This window comes from Anabrus simplex, chromosome 8 (genome assembly GCF_040414725.1).
Source record: "Anabrus simplex isolate iqAnaSimp1 chromosome 8, ASM4041472v1, whole genome shotgun sequence".
NCBI lineage: Eukaryota > Metazoa > Arthropoda > Insecta > Orthoptera > Tettigoniidae > Anabrus > Anabrus simplex.
In genome coordinates, this window is record NC_090272.1 from 92,161,804 (window position 1) to 92,187,336 (window position 25,533).

Sequence of the window (25,533 nt, forward strand, 5' to 3'; positions counted from 1 at the left end):
GTACTCCTAGTACGGTATTCATAGATTATGAACACTCGTTGCCATGGTTACATCGTAATGCTCTAAGGTTACATTGGTATCGGGAAATCGACAACGTTAATTCCAGGTAAACTCCCGACCTAAAAACATACAAACTATTATTCTGGTACCAAACGAAGTCAGTACCATAGGTTCTTCTTCTGCTTCTTAGGATTTTCTTGGGCGCTGCTGAAAAGACCATAGGTTCATGACTGTTAAAAATGAGATACGGTAATAAACATTTTGCAGATGTGGTGTCTTTCTCTCAGAATCATAACAGATGTCGCTTCGAAACACTTTAAGGAAATTATTTAAGGATTGAAACTAACTATTTGGACACTTATTTCCTTTTTATTCCTCATATCTGAGATTAGGATTTGCTTTTTACGTAATAATTTATCGTGCAAAGTTGCTACTTTCCATTGACAAGCCCAATTCTCGGATGTGACGTAAAAAGGGGAAGCCCACAACCGAAATCATCTCTTATCATGTGTGCATTCTAAGATGACAAGTTCTTAGATCATATTAGGTGGCGTATTTGGGCGGGTGGCTCGTCGAAGTTGTGAGTCCATTGAGGGAATATAATACACAATTTCATAAAAATGGCCTACCGGCACCGAGATTCAGATATCCTTGAGGTGCTGGTGATATTGTCAGAAGATCAACACCTACGTGTAACAGTGACGGAAGCGTTGAAGGGTGGGTTAATCGCCTTTAGTTCTGCTCTGCTTGGAGGACTACTAGGAGGTCCTCGGGGCCTGGCAATCGGTGGGGCTATTGGAAGTGTGATTGCCGGGGGAATGGCTCAAGGTAAATTTAAATCTGTGGGAGAAGTTATTATGAATGACATGACTGATGCCCAGCGAAGACGTCTTGTCACAGCTGTAAGGGGTGCATTGGGAAATGCAGTAATGGGTACTATCGTTGGAGGTCTTCTCCCAGCAGTGCAAGGAAATGGCGAAGCAGTGGCAACGATTGTGCAGACTATGACTACCTTCTTCAGAGATGAGATGGATCTCAACTTGGTGACGCAGCCATAACAAAATTATGTACAATGGTACAGGATTTCTTCAGAGAAAGGTAAGTTTTGCTATAGACCGTCTGGTGACACAGTGCCTGCAATACTGTACTGGTTCTTGGCTCTTCAGTTTGCTTGGTTAATAATCACTGGGAGGGTAACTCACCATTTTTACCGTTTATGCTGAAAATTCTCCCCATGCGCTGCGAAACATGATCGGCATCCGCTAATGAAGTTTTCGGTTACTTTACCAAGTTATTCAGCACTGATGGATACAATTGCAGCTCTTATATTGTCTTTTAAGTTTAGTGTGTGAGGTTTGTTCCCATAAACTACATTTTTTAATATTCCCCACAAATAAAAATCACATGTTGTTAAATCTGGGCTACGAGGGGGCCACAGATTTTTACTTATGATCCACATACCAAACATGGTTCAGTAAGGAGATAACAACCTTTACGTCTATTTTTATTGTTTACTGAACCTGTACGTTTGAATCTCTTGGCCAGTTGTTTTATTGTCCGATTGATAGGAATGAGTCTCCCTGGAAATTTCGCTCGAAACTTTTGTCTTATCCTAGTGCATGATTTTCTGCACTTAATGTAAGTATTGTGCAGATATACACATTCACGTAATGAATATTTCACATGCATTACAGCACTATACACAATCACAATAATACACCATACAATACAACATACAGTACGCAGTAGCTTCATTGAACACCCTACTGTCTCGGAGCTCAGCTCTCAGGAAGTGTCAGAAACTGCGCACGCCAGCGGCCGGTAGCAGCCTGTAATCGGCGCCCAACGTTGAGTGAGCAAGTACTTGCCAAGCATAAATAAAGATCCTGTATATTGGGCACAGCGTTAACTCTACCCCACCAAGTGCCGAGGTTGCGGATAGTGGAAGCCTTCATCTTTCTCTCCTCCAAGGGTCTTCATGGAGATGACTTTGTTTTGCTTTTTTTATTTTTATTTTTTTATGTATTGGTACAGTATTTCTCCATTATAATAAATGGTAACCTGGTAGGCCTACTAATATTCCCTCTACTGCTAAGCAATAGGCTAACACTGTATACCCCATCAAGTGCCAAGGTTACGGATAGTGGAAACCTTTACCTTCCACGCCTCCCAGGGCCTTCATGGTCTGTATGGAGATAACTGCATTTTGGCTAAACAATAGGCTAATAAGTATTTCCCCTTATCTAAGTACTGTACCATACTGTACTTCATTAGAGACGGCACCAACCCCATCTTCATGGGATGGAGCAGCTTCTCTAGACTTCCAAACAAATAACCCCCCAACTTTTGTATCGCAGGGAGCAGTCTAGATATAATTGAAGCATCGTTCCTCACTTACAGGCATATGTGAAGCTGTTATGTAATTTACTTGGCCTGACATTTGGGTAACCAGTGATTTGTTCACCACTTTTTTTTTTTTTTTTTTCATAGGAATATATGGATATTACCTGCCACACACTTGTTTTCATGTTGTTCACTAGTAAGTGATAAACCAGCTGACAGCTAGCAATGACAAGCAACAATATACTGCAGCTAACCTGCTCTTTGGCTTTGGTGTTTGCATGTTATTTAATTTAGGAAAAGTAAAATCAGAGAAATATATTGAGGGGTATTTGGCTTAGCTAACAAAGCAACTACACACCTTCTAATGATATTTGCTGAATTTAAATGTCAAATGCTATTGTAGAATGAAGGTAGCTTAAATGTTCTTGTTTTGTTTTGTGTAATGCATGTGCTATTTACTGAAGTACAGTAGGCCCTACCATGAACCACAAAACTGAATACATATTTTTCAAGTACTGAATTTACAGTTTCATTTCATTTCATGCAAGTTGCTTTACGTCACACCAACACAGATAGGACTTACGGTGACGATGGATAGGAAAGGAGTAGGAGTAGGAAGGAAGCAGCCATGGCCTTAATTAAGGTACAGCCCCCAGCATTTGCCTGGTGTGAAAATGAGAAACCACGGAAAACCATCTTCAGGGCTGCCGACAGTGGAATTCGAACCCTCTATCTCCCGAATACTGGATACTGGCCGCAATTAAGCGAATGCAGGTATTGAGCTCATTGAATTTACATTTTATCTAGAGGACGCTTGATCCAGTGGAAAGGTGGTAAGGAATGGTATAGACAAGTGGCAGCTCATGGATTTCTCTTTTGGTAGGGCTGCAGCTAACTTTGCAATATAATTAATTCAAAGAACACACTTAAATTATCCTTACAATTTATTAAACTTTTGTTAAATCAAATACTACTGATTTCTAGTTCACAAGTCTGCAATAAATTGTAACATATTATTTAATGCATAATCACTACTGATTCATTCAGTCACTACTGATCTGCATTTAGGGCAATCTCCCAGGTGGCAAATTCCTTATCTGTTGTTTTCCTAGCCTTTTCTTAAATGATTGCAAAGAAATTGGAAATTTCTTGAACATTTCCCTTGGTAAGTTATTCCAATCCCTAACTCCCCCTTCCTATAAAGGACTATTTGCCCCAATTTGTCCTCTTGAATTCCAACTTCATCTTCATATTGTGATCTTTCCTGTTTTTAAAGACACCACTCAAACTTATTCGTCTACTGATGTCATTCCACGCCACAAAAATAATATAGTGTGCACTTAATTTAACAAAGCTGTTTCTTTTTTTCACTTTCACATTTACTTATACACAAAATCAATTCTTCTTTCTTTACAAGTGAATTTGTCAATTATGTTGTTAAAATTGATAATGTTGTCCATCATATTATTTTCTACACTAATCACTGCCAATGTTGAAAGTCGTTTATCTGACATAGCACTCAAAAATTTTCTCTCTTTTTTGAAGTAGAGAAACACCTTTCAGGTTCAGCCGTTGTTTTGGGTGTGATCAGTATTTTTGGGAGCAGAGTGAATATTTCTGTGCAGCATTCAATAACTAGTACTCAACGTTGTCTTGTACATCTACGTAAGTCCAGAGAGACTTCAGAACTCCTGTCTTTGATATAAAACAGACAGTGTGGTCACTGTTTGCTCTTTGAACAAGAACAGGTAGGCTTTAATAGTGTCATCGAGCTCACTGGATGGAAAGTTGTGGGAGTCAGTAGATCCTTCAAAAAAATATGCACTTAACAACTTCACAGCGGACAAATGTTTAGTGAAAGCAAATCTTTCTTTTGCCTGTCAGGAAATAGTTTACACATCTCTTCTACAACTATGTCCTCATTGTTTCCTTTCCTTTTCCTAGCTGGAGGCGAGTTTTCTTCAGATTGATCAAGTAATAAAAGGACCTTGCTTCTCTTCATGTTGATAGCCTTGAATTACAACTTCATCTTCATATTGTGATCTTTCCTACTGCTGGGCTGAGTAGCTCAGATGGTAGAGCGCTGGCTTTCTGAACTCAACTTGGCAGGTTTGATCCTGACTCAGTCCGGTGGTATTTGAAAGTGCTTAAATACATCAGTCTTGTGTCGGTAGATTTATGGACACACTAAAGTTCTCCTGTGAGACAATTTTTGATACCTCGGCATCTGTGAAAACTGTAAAAGTATTTAATGGGACATGAAAATAATGGTGGTGGTGGTGGCGGCGGCGGTGGTGGTATATAAATGGGACTAGTTTCGACCCCATATACACTGGGGTCATGATCCAATTGGATAAAACATATGCTCACATACAACCAATAATAAAGTAAACAGTCTGGTATGTCACAATTTACAATCCAAATTTAAAATATTGAAGAAGTCTGACAACACATCCAAAATTGAAATCAAATGGTTGTAGAAATAAGGAAAGATCAAAGGAACTTATTAGGAAATAGAAATTAGTACAAAAGTCAGCTAAGGATAAATGATGGCAAGCAGGGTCACCCTGCTACCGTATGTGACAGTAGACGGTACTACCTGCAACTGTCTGGCCGAGGGTCAGGCGGCCAGTACCCAACCTGGCAAACTAGGGGAGAACCAATGGCTACGGGCGGATGAGCTCTCCCTTAGTAGGTTTGATGAAGCCTTTGTGTAGGAAATGACACATAAATTCATCAAGTTCAGGGCACTCTCTTGCCCTTGGGGTGGAAAACTTCCCCTAAAGGCGGATGAACCATATTTGGTCAACGGCATAGAAAGTCCTCAACGGCGGACCAGGCGTAAGGACAGGAAGTCCCTCCTCGGCTGGAATGGCGGACGAAGGCTGCAGTGACTAGGAACCCTTCAATCGTCTTGCATCGGCTTGCCATTGAAAACAGTTCTTAAGTCATCAAGTACAGTGCGTTTGTTGAAGTGCACCAACACTTTCACTCTAAAGGAATCTCATGCACAGCAGTCTTCCAACAACAGATTGACTCTTCCAAAAGTCCTGCGGCGATCAGGAAGTTGCGACGGGGGCAGGATTGTGATGTCTGGAAGCCTCTAGTGATAACTTGGCACGTAGGCGGTAGATGTGTGATCGGTCGTCTTGCTTAGGATTGTGGCTGTAGAGCAATTCGGTTGGTGCATCTACGACTGAGCAGTCCTATTTAGGGTCCACTCTGCTCACCTCACATGGGGAAGGGGCTAGAAAAGGTGCCCTAAACATAGTCAGCCACTTCTAGAACCGATTGGACAGCCGCGTCCAATGGTATCACCTCAATGCGGTCGAAAAAGAAAGAAATTATATTTTGCTACATGGAACGTAAGAACACTTAATGATGACCCTTCAAATGAGAGACCCGAAAGGAGAACAGCCCTTGTGGGTAGAGAGTTACGAAGATACAATATCGACATAGCAGCACTCCAGGAGACCCGTCTTGCTGAAGAAGGTCAGTTGAATAAAAACGGAGCAGGATACACTTTCTTCTGGAAGGGTAAACCTACCAGTGAACACCAAACACATGGAGTAGGCTTTGCTATCAAGAATAAGCTTCTCAGAGACCTGCAGGAGCTTCCAACTGGACGTAATGAACGCATCATGACATTAAGACTTCGATTAAATGGCAACCAGCATGCCACAGTAATTTGCGCATATGCCCCCACATTAGACTCTGATGATGACATTAAAGAAACATTCTATTCAGATCTGGATGACATCCTATCAAACATCAATCGACTAGATAAAATCATCTTGCTTGGTGATTTTAATGCCAGAGTGGGAAAGGACCATAAAGTATGGAATGGTGTCATTGGCAAGGAGGGAGTTGGCAGTAAAAACTCCATTGGTATTAGACTCCTCTCAAAATGTGCTGAGCATGGGTTGATAATCTCCAACACCATCTTTCGCCAAAGGGATCGCTTCAAAACATCATGGCAGCATCCTAGATTGAAACATTGGCACCTCATTGACTATGTGATTGTCCGCAAGCAAGATCTACGCGATGTTCTCATCACCAAAGCAATGACGGGAGCTGATGACTATTGGACAGATCATCGACTTATTAGATCAGTGATGCATTTGTCGCTGTCCACCCGGAGGAGGAAACAACGGAAGAGCTTCAGACATATTTTTGACACCGAGAAGTTTGGCAATGCGGAAATTTCTTCAAAATACAGAGAGCTCCTTCATCGGACTTTGCCGAAGGAATATCAACCTGATGTAACGCAACACTGGGAGAGTCTGAAGACCACTATTCAAGATGCTTGCAAAGAAATAGTAGGATATAAGACCAGAAAACACCAGGACTGGTTTGATGAAAATGATGAAGAAATTGAAACATTGATCTCAGAGAAGAGAAAAGCCTTGCAAGCATGGCGAAGGGACATGAACTCCCACTCTAAGAAACAAGCCGTAAATATTGCCAAAGCAAATGTCCAAAGAAAAACCCGTGAGCTCAAGAATGCATGGTGGACAGCAAAGGCAAAAGAGTTGGAATATCTAGCAGATAAAGATTCACGACAGTTCTTCCAAGCGACAAAAGCAGTTTATGGTCCCACCACCTTTGGGAGGAATCCTCTTTGGTCCAGCGATAAGAGTATACTTTTAAAAGATCAGCACTCCATCTTGAATAGGTGGAAAGAGCATTTTGAAGACCTCTTGAACCAGGATTTGATTATTGATGAACAGGTGTATGATATATTAAAACAAGCTCCCATCAATGATGAAATTGGCTCCCCACCAACACTAGATGAAGTTAAGCATGCTGTCAATCGAGCAAAGCATCACAAAGCCTCTGGTCCTGATGGTATACCAGTGGAAGCTCTCAAAGAAGGTGGTGTAAGTAAGACACATACATGAACTGATTGTCAAAATTTGGAGCACAGAAGAAATGCCTCCTGATTTCAGAGACAGTCTGGTAGTTCCCATATTTAAGAAAGGGGATCGAACAAACTGCAGTAACTATCGGGGAATATCCTTACTGTCATGCCTGGGAAAGCTTATTGCTCGAATCTTGGCAAATCGTATTGTACCCCTGGTGGAGAAAATACTTCCAGAGAGTCAGTGTGGCTTCAGGCCTTCTAGAGGAACCACAGATATGATATTCACAGCTCGTCAACTCCAGGAAAAATGTAGAGAACAAAATAGACCTCTTTATATTGCCTTTATTGATCTTACTAAGGCATTTGACTCTGTGAACCGAGAAGCTTTGTGGAAAATTTTAGCTCTATATGGCTTTCTGCAGAAATTTATTGCCATCTTGAAATTGCTCTACACTGATATGATGGCAGCTGTCATTGGCAACAGCTCTGTTGGAGAGCCATTCCATATCAATACCGGTGTTAAGCAAGACTTTGTTTTCCTTGTATGTTGCCACTGTCATGGAACTTGTCAGAGATGATCTCCCTCCAGGAATTCATATAACTTACAGGATGGATGGTAAACTTTTTAATTTGATCCGTTTAAAGGCAGGAACTCGGACATCGTCTGCAGCATTAGGTGAGTTACAGTACGCTGATGACAATGCTGTCGTAGCTCAGACACAAGAAGAGCTTGTGAGAACCCTGAATGCTTTCTCTGCTGCGTACAACAAGATCGGACTCAAACTGAATACCAGCAAAACGCAGATCCTATACCACCCAGCCCCTGGGGAAGGTCAAAGAGATATCAATGTCACAATTGATGGAATGAGCCTTCAAGTTGTAAACACCTTCCCATACCTTGGCAGCACCCTCTCATCAAGCGCAAATATAGATTCAGAAATCCAACACAGAATTAACCGTGCAGGAGCATCCTTTGCTAAATTAAGATCTCGAGTTTTTGACAATCACGATGTCAATATCACAACAAAGATTCTTGTGTACAATTCTGTTGTAGTTCCAACCTTACTCTACGGATCTGAATCCTGGACATGCTACAGTCGACACCTTAAGAAGCTGGAACAGTATCATCAACGTTGCTTGAGGAGAATACTGCAAATAACTTGGCAAGACAGGCGCACAAATATCAGCGTTCTTGAAGAGGCACACACCACCAGTATAGAATTGATGGTTTTAAGACGCCAGCTACGATGGACAGGCCACGTAGTTCGCATGCCCAATAATCGCATTCCCAAGCAAGTGTTTTACTCTGAGCTATCAGTAGGTAAACGCTGTGTAGGCGGTCAGAGGAAGCGATTTAAAGATGTAATCAAGGCTAACTTGAAGAGATGTAACATTGATTTTGATAACTGGCAGAGCTTAGCGCTTGACCGTTCATCCTGGAGATCACTAGTCCAATACGGCACACTGTCTTTTGAAGAAAACTGCCGACGTACAGCGAATGACAAGAGGCAACGTAGGAAAGAAAAAGAAGTGCTGAGAAGACATAGAAATAACATGACTGCTCCACCTGGGACTACCTGTCATCACTGTGGCAAATTGTGTAACTCCCGCATTGGACTGTATAGTCACCTCCAAACACATAGATGAAGAGACATCCTACCTGGAAGACAAACCTACTCGATTACGAGTGTTTGCTATCATATGGATTTTAGTGAAAAATGGGCTCTATGTATAGGTACTTTACGGCAGAAACAGATTCTAGTAAGGACATTTCAGGAATCATAAATGAACAACAGGAGTGTATATGTGAGGATTTACTGGAGGCAAAAGATTTTAGTCAGCAATATGTTAAGGAAGTTGGACATAGAGATATTGTTGAGGCAGAGGAGGTGACTAATACTGGTGAAGTACTGAAATTTGCCTACCTTATGATAATAAAGATATTCACAAAAATATACAAAATTTAAAGCTAGAAAAGCAGCTGGAATCGATAAGATTTCTGGAAATGCACTAAAGGGTTGGGATAAAGTAGGTACCATATCTGGAGTACTTATTTGATTACTGTTTACATGAAGGGATGAATGGGGAGTTGGTATAGGCTAGTAGCACACTGGAGAACTGGAAATCAAGTAGGGATGACATAAAAATGTTAGTGCTCAATTGTAGAAGCATTGTAAACAAAGGAATCGAATTAAGTAATTTAATAGATATATACTTACCAGATATTGTAATAGGAGTTGAATCATGGCTGAGAAATGATATAATGGATGCAGAAATATTCCCACGGAACTGGAGTGTGTATCATCGAGATAGGATAGGAATGGTAGGAGGGGGAGTATTCATTCTGGTGAAAGAAGAATTTGTAAGCTATGAAAAAGTTAAGGATGAAAAACATGAAATTCTGGGTGTAAGGCTCATCTCTAAAGATAATAGGCAACTTGATGTCTTTGGAGTGTACAGACCGGGAAAGGGTAGCATTGATGCTGATTCAGAATTATTAGATAAGATAATCAGCTATATGGGAAATGACATGGAAAGGAACGTGATTGTAGCGGGTGATCTCAATTTACCAAATGTCAAATGGGAAGGTAATGCGAACGACAGGAAGCATGAACAACAAATGGCAAATTTAATATGGGAAGGGCACCTGATTCAGAAAGTGATGGAACCAACTAGAGGGAAGAATATTTTGGACGTGGTGCTGATAAAACCAGATGAGGTCTATAGAGAAACCGAAGTAATAGATGGTATTAGTGGTATTAGTGATCACAAAGCTGTTTATGGTCGTAGTTAAAAATAAATGTGAAAGAAAGGAAGGTATTAAAATTAGGACTATTAGGCAGTACCATATGGCTGATAAAACAGGCATGAGGGAGTTTTTAAAATGTAACTATGATCGCTGGAAAATGGTAAATAAAAATGTAAACAGACTCTGGGATGGGTTTAAAGCAATTGTTGAGGAATGTGAAAATAGGTTTGTACCTTTAAAGGTGGTAATGAATGGTAAAGATTCAGTATATTATAACAGAGAAGTAAAGAGACTAAGAACGAAATAGAGTTAGAAATGGTTATGGAAGTAAGGAGGAATTGAAGGAACTTACTAGGAAATTGAATCTAGCAAAGAAGTCAGCTAAGGATAACATGATGGCAAGCATAATTGGTGGTCAAACAAATTTTAGTGAAAAATGGAATGGTATGTAGGCTATAGGTACTTTAAGGCAGAAACAAGTTCCAAGAAGGACATTCCAGGAATCATTAATGAACAAGGTGAGTGTGTATGTGAGGATCTTCAAAAGGCAGAAGTATTCAGACAGCAGTATGTAAAGATTGTTGGTTACAAGGATAATGTCCAGATAGGGGATATGAGTAATACTAAAGAAGTATTAAAATTTACCTATGAAAACAATGACATTTACAGTAAGATACAAAAGTTGAAAACTAGAAAAGCAGCTGGAATTGATAAGATTTTTGGGGATATACTAAAGGCAATGGGTTGGGATATAGTACCATATCTGAAATACTTATTTAATTATTGTTTGGTTGAAGGAGCTATAGCAAATAAATGGAGAGTTGCTATAGTAGCCCCTGTGTATAAAGGAAAGGGTGATAGACATAAAGCTGAAAATTACAGGTCAGTCAGTTTGACATACATTGCATGTAAGCTTTGGGAATGCATTCTTTCGGATTATATTAGACATGTTTGCAAAATTAATAACTGGTTTGACAAAAGGCAGTTTGGGTTTAGGAAAGGTTATTCCACTGAAGCTCAGCTTGTAGGATTTCAGCAAGATATCTGCTATATCCTGGATTCAGGAGGCCAAATGGACTGTATTGCAATTGGCCTATCTAAGGCATTTGATAGGGTAGATCATGGAAGACTACTGGCAAAAATGAGTGCTATTGGACTAGAAAAAAGAGTGAATGAATAAGTCGCTACATTTCTGGTAAGTATAATTCAGAAAATTAGAGTAGGTGAAGCTTTATCTGATCCTGTAGTGATTAAGAAGGGGATTCCTCTAGGCAGTATTGTTGGACCTCTGTGTTTTCTGATATGAATTATATGAGTAAAGAACTGGAGTCTCAGAAAGGGCTTTATGTGTATGGTGTACTGTATGTAGTAATAAATAAGTTGCAGCATTGTGAGCAACTGTAAAAAGACTTTGATAATGTTATGAGATGGACAGCAGACAATAGTTGTGATGGTAAACGGGGTGAAAAGTCATGCAGTTTCACCAAGAGGAAAAGTCCTCTCAGTTTTAATTAGGCTAGGCCTACTGTTTGGATGAGGTGAAGGTACCTCATGAGGATCACTGTAATCACCTAGGTGTTAATATAGGGAAAGACCTTCATTGAGGTACGGTAAGTACATTAACAAGGTTGTAAATGACGGTTACAGATCTCTTCATATGGTTATGAACTCATGATTATAGGGTTTTGAATGTATATAGAAGTTGTAATAAGGATATAAAGGAGGTGTATAAGTCACTGTAATACCCCAATTGGAGTATGCTTGCAGTGTATGCAACCCTCATCAGGATTACTTGATTTGTTAACTGGAAGAGATCCAAAGGAAAGCAAAACAATTTGTTCTGGGTGATATCCAACAAAAGAGTAATGATACAAAAATGTTACAATCTTTGGCTGGGAAGATTTGTGAGGTAGAGGACCAGTTGCTCAACTAAGCGGTATGCTCCAAGTTGTCAGTGGATAGATGGCGTGAAATGACCTTAGCAGATGAATAAGCTTGAATGGAGTTATTAAAAATAGTAAGGATAAAAGTATGGAGATAAAGATGGAATTTAAGAGATAAATTGGAGCAAGTATTTGTTTATAGGAATGGGAATTATAGATCAGAATAATTTACCAAGGATGATTTTTTTTTACATCGGACCGATGAAGGTAGGCAGGTCTTATGCTGACAATGGGTTAAGATAGGGCTAGGACTGGGAAGGAAGTGACCGTGCCTTAATTTGGGTACTGCCCCAGCATTTGCCTGGTGTAAGAAAAGGAAAGCATGAAAAATTATATTCTGGGTTGCCAATAGTGGAGTTCGAACCCACCATCTCCTGACTGTAAACCCGCTGGTGAAGTCCAATTTTTCTTATTACTCTCATTTTTATCTAGCCCTTTGATATGTAGTTGATGGCCTCATAATTACTTTATCTAATCTGGCTGATTATGAAGACTGGATTAAATTTGCAGTATGACTATCAACTTTTATCTAATCTATAAAGCAAAATTGTATTACTGATGGCATTTGATAGGCGAAGCTTTATCTGACCATATCATAATTAAGAGGGGAATTCCTCAAGGCAGTATTATTAGACTTTTATGTTTTCTTATATACAGTATATCTATATAAATGAAATGAGTAAAGAAGTGGAATCATAGATAAGGCTTTTTGCAGATATTGTTATTCTGTATAGAGTAATAAATTACAAGATTGTGAGCAACTGCAAAATGACCTCGATGATGATGTGAGATGGACAGTAGGAAATGGTATGATGATAAATGGGGTTAAAAGTCAGGTTGTGAGTTTCACAAATTGGAAAAGTCCTCTCAGTTTTAATTACTGTGTTAATGGAATGAAAGTTCCTTGTGGAGATCATTGTGAATACCTAGGTGTTAATATAAGGAAAGATCTTCATTGGGCTAATCACATAAATGGGACTGTAAATAAAGGGTACAGATCTCTGCACATGGTTATGAGGGTATTTAGGGGTTGTAGTATGGATGTAAAGGAGAGGGCATATAAGTCTCTGATAAGACCCCAAGTGGAGTATGATTCCAGTGTATGGGACCCTCACAAATATTACTTGATTCAAGAACTGGAAAAAATCCAAAGGAAAGCAGCTCGATTTGTTCAGGGTGATTTCTGACAAAAGAGTAGCGTTACAAAAATGTTGCAAAGTTCAGGCTGGGAAGACTTGGGAGAAAGGAGAAAAGCTGTCTGATTAAGTAGTATGTTATAAAGATGTTGATTCCCATAGGGAACCTGAAATATTGGTTCCGAATGTGTAAATTTATAATACCAATATATTTGGTCCATTCTTGGACATTATAAATTCCAGTTAACTCATTCCTGGTTGCCAGTGTTTAGCACTGCTGGTGGCTCTAAGTAGCTTATGCAGTGGCCTCCACGGTATGCACTAGCCATGCGTCTTGGTAGGTATGCTATTTACCAACTGTGAGCTCAGCATAGCACACTGGGGCAAAACACTGGCAACCAGGAATGAGTTAGATGGAAAATATATGTCCAATAACGGACCAACTATATTGGTATTAGTGGTATGTTCCGAGCTGTCAGTAGAGAGATGGTGTGGTATGACATTAGTAGAAGAACAAGTTTGAGGGGTGTCTTTAAAAGTAGGAAAGATCACAATATGAAGATAACATTGGAATTCAAGAGGACAAATTGGAGCAAATATTTGTTTATAGGGAGGAGAGTTAAGGATTGGAATAACTTACCAAGGGAGATGATCAATAAGTTTCCAATTTCTTTGCAATCCTTTTAAAGTGGAAATCTGACAGATTTCCAGTTTTAAAAGGATTAGCAAGTTTTATATCAACCAAACGAGTTTTTAGATGAGAGGGTTTTTCTACCTCAACATGTTTTTTATATGTGATCATGATCATTGTCTTTTAATTCCATGCACTTTATTAGTGTTTTTTATTTGTTTGCATAAATGTAATATTTGAGCTTCTACTGAGGATGGCCTTTAGATAGGCTGCAACATGTATAGATATTATCCCATCTAATTGTTTTGTTTTTTTTTTGGTATTGAAAATGAGGATAATATAAGACATTTTTATTTGTAAAAGAAAAAAAGATGTACTATATTGCAATCATTTATTAATAATATAATAAATTCTCATTGTCATACCAACTGCTACTTGTAAATTCACAAGTAGGCTACACATATAGCATATCAGTAAAATTCCATTAAGAAACAATGAATGGTGAATTAAATTAGAAAAATAATACACATTCAATGATGAAATGAAATAAAAGTTGAACTATCTGTGAAGGTCCTCGTCTAGCATACATTGTGAGGTACGGTAGGGTAAAAGAATTGTGGCAACACAGACTTGCGGTTTATGAGACTGCTGGCAGTATATTATTCCTAATACCACCAGTACTACAAGAAATAAATGGACACCATTAAGTACACTGCACACCTGGCTTTCGGCCAGAAAGTAGGTGCATGACCATATTCATAAAGTTGTGGGAATTTAAAATTTTGGAGTTGAGATATAAAGAACATTTAATAACATCCGTTAAAGCTGTCATACACCAACAATGCAATTCGGTTGAAAGCAGGAACATTATTTATCAGGAGCACACAATTCTGGTAGCAATAGTCACAAAAAAGCTTTAGAAACTACCATGCATAATGTTTTCTGATGACATGCCCTCTGTGAACTTAATGACAAAGGAACTGGCAAAATATCATTCACCGGAAGACGGATATGGGAGTGAATGTGTTCATTTTCATGCTGCTGTAGTTGGCTGAAGTACAGTAAACAGGCATTGCAAAATTGCTTGATTTGGGTGTCATGTTATAAATCTAATGAGGAGGTAATAGACCTAAAATGTATCACAATCGTAAGGGATACTATTCTATTAATGTTCAAGTAATTAATTATCCTAACCACCAAATCAGGGATGTAATTGCTAGGTGGCCAGGTATTGTACGATATTTAATAACTCCCATATCTGAACACGGTTTGAAGTAACGAAGGGGGTCTTGGTAAATCCAAAGAAAAGCAGCTCTATTTGTTCTGGGTGATTTCCGACAAAAGAGTAGCATTACAAAAATGTTGCAAAGTTTGGGCTGGGAAGGCTTGGGAGAAAGGAGACGAGTTGCTCGACAAAATGGTGTTTTCTGAGCTGTCAGTGGAGAGATGGTGTGGAATGATATTGGTAGACGAATAAGTTTGAGTGGCGTCTTTAAAAGTAGGAAAGATCGCTATATGAAGATAAAGTTAGAATTCAAGAGGACAAATTGGGGAAAAATATTCATTTATAGGAAGGGAAGTTAGGGATTGGAATAACTTACCAAGGGAGATGTTCAATAAATTTCCAATTTCTTTGCAATCATTTAAGAAAAGGCTAGAAAAACAACAGATAGGGAATCTGCCACCTGAGTGACTACCCTAAATGCAGATCAGTGCTGATTGGTCTAAAGGAATTCTTCTGCTTTTGTCTGATGTAATATTGTAGATTTTTACTGTGTATAACAAAAAAACTAGGATTTCAAATATACTGTAAGGTCAGCCAATAGCTTCATGAACCACTAGCATTGAATAGAAATTGTTTGATCTCTAGTTACAGTACCTTTCAAGCTTAAAAATACCTACCTCATTATAAATCAAGCTTTATAAGAGAAATAACCATAACATTGAAATTCTTTCTCCTTTGACGGCATTATAATCTAATGTGTGTGTATGTGAATCTCTTTTTTTTTTTTGTCATTATCTTAAGTTGTTCATATTCTCCTTATTATTCAAACTTTTCCTTGATGATTTTTGTAATTGATGTTATAAATAGCCTTTTACATTATTGTTATTCTTGTCTGTTTCAGGAAAGTGAGCAGAGACATAATTTACTAGATAAAAGGCATATTATTTTGGCATCTTCTAATGCATGAGCTTATACAGTATTAGATTTAGTGAGTGAAGATTCTTCTACTTTGTATTTACTGAAAATGAATGGATAATGCACAGTGCAAAATAAATGTTATTATCAATGTAATATAACAATACAATTCTAGTATCATCATCCTTCTACCTCATTTAATTGTTTGGTTGCCTCTCGACATAATCTGAAATTTGTGTCACAATATTAACTAATGAAGTAACTATTTAATTCATCTTATGGCATTATATCTGTTCACCTATGTGATATTATTTTTGCTCCTTGCGAGAATTTACTTGGTTCTCACTTTCCCCACTAAGCACTCTTGCTTGACGATATTTATTTCTTATCCTGTGTGGTGGAACACTCTACAGCTAGTCATGAAAATATCATGGCTGAGAGTCACGTGATTTGCATTCTTGCCGTTGGCTAATATAATGTAACGATGTTCAGCTGCTATTAACTTGACGCGACGTGTACGAAGGATGCGTCTTGCATCCTTAGCAATGTATAATCTCACCATGGAATTAATTGTGATGTTATGAATTCTTTCTGATGAGAAGTATCTCTATTTCGGGTATGATCAGCAGCTATTTAAATTTTGGGACATAAATGTCCTATATCTACTTTCCTATGTTGTTTAGTTGGCCAACCATTAACTCACCATTATTGTATTCATCCTAAATTAATCATCATCATGCATGTAAGTTGAGTTTGGAATCACATTAAGAAAGGTATAAACTTGATTTTGGCATCTTCTTATCTATTTACTGTGTGGTGTGAAATATGCTCTGGGCCGATGACATAGATGTTAGGCCCCTCTAAACAACAAGCATCATCATCAAATAGGCTCTATCTGCATTTGATTGAACATTTAAACATGGCTACGCAGAAGATATCTTACCTACTGTACTTGCTACCATGATGGTTTTATTCCTTCGTAACATTATAATTCCCCCTGGGTTGAATTAATTATCCTTTAAGGGCAAGTTATATCCTTTTTTATATTTTTAGTTACTTGGGTCCACTAATATTTTATTTTAAACTTAATTATGTTTATTTTAGCTGCTGTGGATTTTCAATTTTCTTATTCTTAATATTTCTTTGGTAGGACCATTTCACACAGTGTTTGGTTTATTTACAAATTTCCCTGATGTATTTTATAATGAGGTTGATTCTTCAGGAGTAATTTAGGTTGGCTTAAACATTATTCTACTGCAACACTTAAAAGCCTTCTACCATATAAAACTAACAATACCACAGTCTTGGTAATGGTTAAAAAATTCAAATGATAAGATGATAATCATTTTGAAGTTGATCATCCCTATTTAAATATTTTCAGTTCTACCTTATTTGGGTTGTATCTTTTCAGCTTTTATACCTCGGGTGAGCGGGTCCATGTTAACCTTGTTGTTATGCTTAACCCTTAAGTACTTGCATGACAGAGAGGCACATAAACACTCGTGTCGGGTCTTTTTAACCTACAGTTGTAAGTGGAAAAGTATAGGTGTAATATGAGGGAAATTCTAATTCTTATGCATAATATGGAGTCCTGATCCTTGGTTGAATGATCGCCATAATGGCCTTCGATTCAAAGGGCTCTGTGTTCGATTCTTGGCCGCGCCGAGGATGTTAACTTCATATGGTTGATTCCTCTCGATCGGGGTCTGGAATTTTTTGTCAGTCTTAATACATACACTACACACCACTCTACCAACTATTATGTTATACGTCGTATATTGTGATGTATGGTCTTTGGAGAGGCCTGCGCAGGTATTTCGAGTTGACACTCATGGGCGACCTGCTACTTGTTTGAGTGGGTCAGTACATGCGAATAAATCTAATGTTGAACGGGGCTCAAACGCCCACTCCCGAGCTGGAGGAAATAACCAATGAAGGTCAAAATCTTCGACCCAGCCGAGAATAGAACATAGGAACTCTTGGACTAAAGGTCAGCATGCTAACCAATTAAACCATGAAGCTTCACCATAACATAACATTTACACATAAAATAAGAAATTTGTTTAGCCATTCACTAATTTTCTAGTCATTTCTACGTATAAATTCTAACTTACGTAACTTTTGGAAGCACAGTGCCGATCTTCTCTTCAAGAACTTGCTCCGTACTTCAAGTACATACAGTATATGATCTACGACTTTTACGTAATTTTTGTATCTTTCAACATGCAGTGCTAATTTCTAAAATTATACAGCGCCTCATGAACTTCAACTGAACTCTTCAAGAAACTCTGTACTTTTAAATATGTATTTGACGCATTTGATCTACGACTTCTTCATTATATTTGGATCTATTGATACGCAGTGCTAATCTCTAAAATTATACAGTACCTCATAAACCGCAACTGAACTCTTCAAGTACTTACTCCGTACTACATTTAAGTGCATATTTGATTCTTCTTCACACACAGTGCTCTCTAACGTGTATGTCTTAATAACGTATTTTATCTACGACTTCTTCATAGACACGCAATTCTGATACTTAAAATTATACAGTGCCTCATAAAGTACAACTAAAATACGTATTTGACTGTAGACTTCTAAATAACTTTGAAATCTCAATGCACAGGGCTCCCTTATGTGTTACAGTGCTCCATAAACTACATCTGACAGCATTATCTAAACTTCACTTTTACGTGTGCATCTTATTTGTGTTTTATGGCTATATTTCAATGCACAGTGCTCCTTAAAGATTTTAGTGCTTCACTAGCCAAAACCAGACAGAATTATTTAAATTTTGCATTTATTTTCTATGCATTGTTTTACACTTATTTGTAATTGGCTGATGATGACCATGAATACTGGTCGAAACTGGTACCAATTTTAATTAAATAGGAATGTAAACTTACATTTCTTATTTTAATAGTACTGAAAGGTGGAACCATTACATACCTTCTTTTAACTTAATATTGAACTCACTTCAATACATAACAATATGAAATTCTTATCTCTTAATGAACACATACCCTCGCGTTTGGTCAAATGTCATAACTATAGCAGATGCGCAAGAAATTGTCAGTAATGACCCCTACTGCACTATGACAAATAACTCACCAGCAGATGAAATTACATAGTGCTAGTAATAATTTATCTATATACATTAAAAAAATTAGAGTTTTGTCTGTACATTGCTTAGAATTTGAAAAGAATGGTATTTCTGTATCAGTCATGTGCATAGTAACAAGGAAATGTACTTTTTACTTTTCCGTAATGTCTGTCTGTATGTATGTACACGCATCACGAGAAAACAGCTGAAGAGAATTTAATGAAAATTGGTAGTGTGAAGTCGGGGGGTGAGCCACTACAATCTAGGTTATAAATCATTTTACTTACGCTGAGTGAAATGGTAGTTTAGGGGAAGGCCTAAAATTTAATTCTCAAATATTTATATTATTAGTGGTCCTATTGATAAATACTACATAACTAAAGTTATATAGAATTAAATTTCTTATCATTTATGTCATACACTGTTACCGTACTGGCTTTGATAACATAGATATTCATGAATTTGTATTTTTGTTGCCCAGTTCATTTCAACGCTCAGCCAGGAGAAAATGGGTTAACAGAATGTAATGAAAGTCGGCATATAGAGTCGGGGAATAAGAAACTACAGTCTAAGTTATAAACAATTTTATTCGCCCTGTATGAAATTGTAGTTTAGGGGAAGGTGCCTAAAATTTAATTTTTAAATACCTACTGTATGTTATTTATTTATTTATTTATTTATTTATCTGTGTCCGAAATCATACAATATATTTACAAATACTCTATTTACACTTTGTTTTTCCAGTATTCAACTGTCAAGATGGCACATTCATTGGCTTGCACCAAATCCTTCATACTACAAGATTTAGACAGATTTGTACAGATGATAAGGTGTCCATGATCTTTCTTTTCACCACACTCACACAAATCTTGATCACCATACCCCTACCTTTTCATGTTGATTTTACAACATGTCACTCCAGATCTTAATTTGTTAAATACCGAGCTCGATAGCTGTAGTCGCTTAAGTGCGGCCAGTATCCAGTATTCGGGAGATAGTAGGTTCGAACCCCACTGTTGGCAGTCCTGAAAATGTGGTTTCCCATTTTCACACCAGGCAAATGCTGGGGCTGTACCTTAATTAAGGCCACGGCCGCTTCCTTCCCACTCCTAGCCCTTCCCTGTCCCATCGTCGCCATAAGACCTATCTGTGTCGGAGCGACGTAAAGCAACTAGCAAAAAAGTGTCTTCCACTGCCCATACTAAAGATGATGTCCTACAGCTGGCTACTCTTTCACGTCCTATAATCCTACAGGCGACTTTCTTCTCCAGAGTTCCTTTCGCTGACATTCGGCTGATGATGGGATTGATGTTGTTGTTTGTAGGAAGCTCTTCTTCGATTTCAATCTTGGGCGTGAAGTCCAAACATTGGATGTCTTGGATCTGTTTCTTGCTTCTTCTTCTCAATCTCTGCTGTAACTTGTCTCCTAATATCTGGAGGTGCCACTCCCATAAGTGGAAAGATCTTATTAACAGGAGTTGGTCATAAGCAGCCTGTAATAATGTGACCTGTCTCATGGAGGGCAACATCCACTTGATTTGTATGAGTGGAATTCCTCCAGACTGGAGTAGTATACTCTGCAGCAGAGAAACACAGGGCAAGGGCAGGTGTACGGAGGACATTAGGCTGTGCTCCCCATGTTGTGTGTGTGAGTTTGCAAATGAGACCTATGTTATTGGTCTTTCGAAAAGCTCTACACAACAAAAGTTATAGAGAATACAATTTCCGACCATTTATGTTTTATTTGATTTTAACGTACCGACTATGATAAGAGTGGTATTTCAGAGTCGGAAGAAAACTAAATGTAAAGGCCTACAGTATTGAAAGCGCATAATATTGATCAACAATAACATTACATTGACCATTGTTTGTGGTAATGTTCTTTGTCTCTTATGCTGCCGCTCAATTCCGATAGATGGGATTACTGATGCGTACCGAGTATAACAGCCTGACTATGGGCACCCATATGACATTTTATAGGGGGGGGGGCTAGACCTGGGGGTACGTAGTATTTTTAATATTTTGGAAGATAAATGGCGACTTGTATTCTGCGGTAGAATAACCCACGGTATACCCTGCCTGTTGGTGGGAGACGGTACTATCACTTTTACGTAATACTGACTTTTAAATCATTTTCTTGAAAGGAAAACACCTGACTTTCATTAGATTTTTGCCTTTCCCTGAGAGCTAGGAGGGGGTTGGGGGCGTGGCCCCACCTTGCCCCCTCGTGTATGGGCGCCCTTGAGCCTGACTGAATATTGGCGGGAAATAGCTGGGAAGTCAGAAAACTTTCTGCTTTAACATGTCATTCCTCTGGTTCATACATTTTCTGGTACTGTACTGCTGGTACGTAACTCACTGGTTCATCATAGTATTAGACCTATTCGATCCCTGCTCTGACGCGCTGTTTTGAATGAGCAGCGCGCACTCTTAAGGCATAGGCTCACATAGTAGTAGTAGTAGTAGTAGTAGTAGTAGTAGTAGTAGTATGACCTGGTCTAGAATTACAATTTAGGCATATTCCAAATTATAGCACCACAATTCACTAAATAACTCAAAATTCAACCCTGAAAAGAGCCGTTTCTTAAAAAGAGCTTCTTCCTCTTCACTTTTATTAAATTCTACATTCATTTTATTCAAGATTAGCAGTGAAGAGGGAGTTTCTCCTCTGGCTTGGAGGAAAAATTTGCCTTCACGTCAGATAGATTTTTCTGCTGCAAATGTAGTGAATTGAGATTTTCCAACTCATTGGATACTCCTAGGAAACAGATTAGTAAAAGGGCATAGTTTTTTTCCTGGGACTCTCCACTATTCGACCGCCCCCCCACCACCCCCACGAAAAAATTAAGGGTGTTCACGTATCATGGCTGTCTGCGGCCTGGTCATTCCAGCTCTAGAACTTTGGACTGTTAGATCAGCAGCGTAGTACTGTTCATTAAAAGTAAGAAAATGTGTGGTTTTTCATTTGATCAAGTATTTCATGTGAAATCATTGTTTTTACTTGCGCCATTCATAGTGACGTCATTGTAATGACCTATGTTCATTTCAGTTGGAAAAACCACTAAAATAGTCTTTCTGAGAATGTAAAAAGGCAGGTGGAGAGTGAGTGTCTGCCATTATAGTGTAATTCCCCAACCTGATTGTGACTGATGGTAGGCAAGCGGGCCTACCATTACAATTAATATTCAGTAACGCAGTCTTCATATGAAAAAAGACATTTGGTGATTTCTCCGTTGCATTTCTAGGGTAACGTTAAGAGCTATGCAATTTAATACAGTCTTTCTCACAACGTGTACTCTACCTAACCTACAATTCTGTATACAATGTAGAATTCCGTAGTGAAGCACGGGTACATCAGCTAGTATTACTATATATCAAAGAAAACTGATAAAAGAAAATTCACTCGGGTATCTGTGATCCGACGAATAATTAAGGGTTAATTGTTCTTCAAAGGTTTGTTCTGTTTTTGTTTTAATCCTTGGAGAATACTAACTGAGGAACTGACTTCAAGATTATTTCAATTATTACTCATGCAGGTCAAGTTGTTTGGTAGGTTAAGTGATCACTCTGGAACCATTCTCAGATTATTTAAATGCATTTTTTTAACTGACCAATATTTTAACTTGAAAATAATTATATTATTTAACATAAATATTATGTTTCAATCTCTAAGTTATTATAGTAACTGGGTCTGAAGAATATGAACAATACAGGGTTTTCCTACACCAAATCACCTCTTAAAGATTTAACTAAATAATTGTCAATGTATCTTTGATGAATTTTGAGTAATTAGTTTCATTTAGTAGATTAGATCAATATCTCATTGGTTTTACTTCATATTCGGTATTTAATTTTTGATCCATTCTCTGATGCCTGTACTTCCGTGATTTGAGTTATTTCTCCAGCCAGGATACGTTACAGGTAAGTTTATTTATTTATCTGTGTTTTTTATGTCTACCTTCTTTGTTGATTCATGTTTTGTTCCGGTCTGGGTTTAAACTGTAACGAATTGAGGGCTATTTTGCGAGTTGGCCCAGTATTATTTTTGTCTTCTCTTGCAATTGTGCTATAGTAATTACTTGTTAATTATCAGGTTTACTTGATGTGCCTAAACATTAAAATCGCTCATACTCCAGGATAGTGTTGCCAATCCTCTAACACAAAATTATGGGACTGTAATCTAAAAATATTTGCAATTCCCACAAAATTCTTGCATATCATATGATAATAATATTAACAACAACAACAACAACAGTGCTCAAAAAGAGTTTTGCATATTACATTTTCGCATGGAATATGTTACGGTACAGTACCTCAAACATGTCTGCAGTATACACGGTAGGCCAATGTCAGAGACACATAGTGACCCTAAACCCACATGAGGTTCGGTGTTTGTTCAGTAGGAGGAATTTGTCATATTGGTCAATTCAACAACATCGCTTGTAAGGTCGGTCAGTCATAAGGCAGCACATGTAGGACTGAGATAAACATGGCAAGAGCATCCATTTCTGCTGCTGACCAAATTCAAATTGTGATGCTGCTGCAAAAATGATGATGACAATTGGATATTGCCGCTCGTGTTGGAGTGTGTTAGAATGACGTCTCAGAGTTGGGGAAAAGTTCAGGTATACACAAATGATTGCTGATCGACAATGGACGTGAAACAACTTGCTGGGAGGTACAGTATATGTTGCTTTCAGCACATTGTAGGCCCACTGCTACTGCCATCTCATCCCGCCAGGATCTTCAGAAGGCCACTGGAGTGAATGTGTTATATCAGACAATGCAAAATCAGCCGTACAATGAAGGACTGATATCAAGGAGGCCCGTGCCAAAAGCTCCTCTTAAACCACACCGTAGGGCACCTCGTGTGAAGTGGGCAACAACTCATAGCCCACGTCATCAGGAACAAGCAAACGTTCTTTTCTGATGAGGTCCACATAAGCTTGCACCCATGCAAGAGTAGCATATGTCTGGAAAAGATCTGCTGAAATATGGAACGAGCCCTTCATACTGGAGTGCCGTCAGTAGCAAAGGGTTCCATCTTGTTTTGGGGTGGAGATATGTTTGGTCAATGTACATCTCTAATTCCCATCCAGTGTAACATGACTAGTCTGGCATACAGTGACAACAACCACTAACCTGCAGCCACAGTGGATGAGTGCTTTACACTAGCAGATGATAATGCTTGTGCTCATGGAGCCAAAGTGGACAGTCAGTTCCTTGATATGCACGGTGGCATACAGCGAATGGTGTGGCTGGCATGTTCCGCGGACATGGACTGTGTTGAACATGCATAGCACGAACTGAAGAGAGTAATTGCCCATCGTACTAATCCTTCTGCTAACATTCAACAACTGACTGAAGCTGCTATCAAAGAGTGGGGTAATCTGCCTCGACTTGCTCAAGCTTGCCTCTGGGGCCAAGGTTGCTGTACACATTATTGATATGTAGAGCCCGGATTTCCATGCACTATCAAATCTCAAAATATGCATGCATTCATGCACTGTCATATAGCAAAACATGCACAATAAAAGTGGAAAATATGCACTATCAAAATTCAGTTCAACATGGGTACATTGAGTTCCTCTTGGAACATTCGAAGAAGTTCGCAATTGAAGAATGGTTTGCTTTTTACGGAACATTGCAGCATACAAGATGAGCTTGACCGGGTCCATTCTCACTTAACATTGCAACTAACATATCGACCTGCTGAGTCCATAGTTTCATCTACGGAAGCCCATATGTTTGAATGGCAGAAGCCTAGTGTACTCATGCCGCTCGCTGTGCACGGAGGCTCGGTGCCAGGTGATGTTATTTTATTTCTAGTTCACGGGATTGCTGATAGGAGCGTATTTACGATCTACCAGAGATCTGTGAACTGTTACCAACTGTTAAAGAAATGTCCAACGAAATGTGGCGATAGATTACAACCACTATTTTAACTTTTTCCTTGCCGCGCGGGCAATATGCATTCATGCACTGTCATATAGCAAAACATGCACAATAAAAGTGGAAAATATGCACTATCAAAATTCAGTTCAACATGGGTTAAGAGCCTCTCGAAGGGAGTGTGCATTGTTCTCATGACAGAGCTTGGCCTGTATTTGCAAAGACGGGTTAGAGCTACTAAATTACATTATTGAGAGAGCCTTTTGCTATGTTTTTATTTTGTGCGTGTTGGTAATGGAAGCAGCGAGTTAGGAATTCTGGGAATGAAGTCATGTCCGCGAATGGTCGTGCTCAGAGCTGGCCTACTAAATGGTCAATGGCGCGTGAAATCTTTCATTAGGTTATAAAAGTAAATGCACCTTTTTGGGATTGCCTGCTGCCATTTCTTGATGGATACAGTACTTTTGTATCCATCTCTTGGCACAGGCCAGAGTAAAGTGTAGCTTTCACTGAAGTCCCAGTCTCAATCCATGGCTGTGACAATATGGAAGCTGCTGGGGTATGGGTGGTGCTGAGTAATGGCATTTTCAATAATAATAATAATAATAATAATAATAATAATAATAATAATAATAATAATAATAATAATAATAATAATAATAATAATGTTATTTGTTTTACGTCCCACTAACTACTCTTTTACGGTTTTCGGAGACGCCGAGATGCCGGAAT

At 38.5% G+C, this 25,533-nt stretch overlaps 1 protein-coding gene across 1 annotated transcript; it reads left to right on the forward strand.

Moving 5' to 3' along the window:
* The first annotated feature begins 499 nt into the window (after positions 1 to 499).
* Nazo (nazo) lies at positions 500 to 16,001 on the forward strand. Its single transcript, XM_067152916.2, has 2 exons — positions 500 to 1,098; positions 15,793 to 16,001. Exon 1 carries the CDS (start codon positions 621 to 623, stop codon positions 1,056 to 1,058), a length of 438 nt encoding a protein of 145 aa, XP_067009017.1. The 5' UTR covers positions 500 to 620; the 3' UTR covers positions 1,059 to 1,098; positions 15,793 to 16,001.
* The last annotated feature ends 9,532 nt before the right edge of the window (positions 16,002 to 25,533 follow it).

What these genes read in the sequence shown, in the direction of transcription:
- Nazo (XM_067152916.2), top strand. Translation starts at nt 621, where the DNA reads ATGGCCTACCGGCACCGAGATTCAGATATCCTTGAGGTGCTGGTGATA.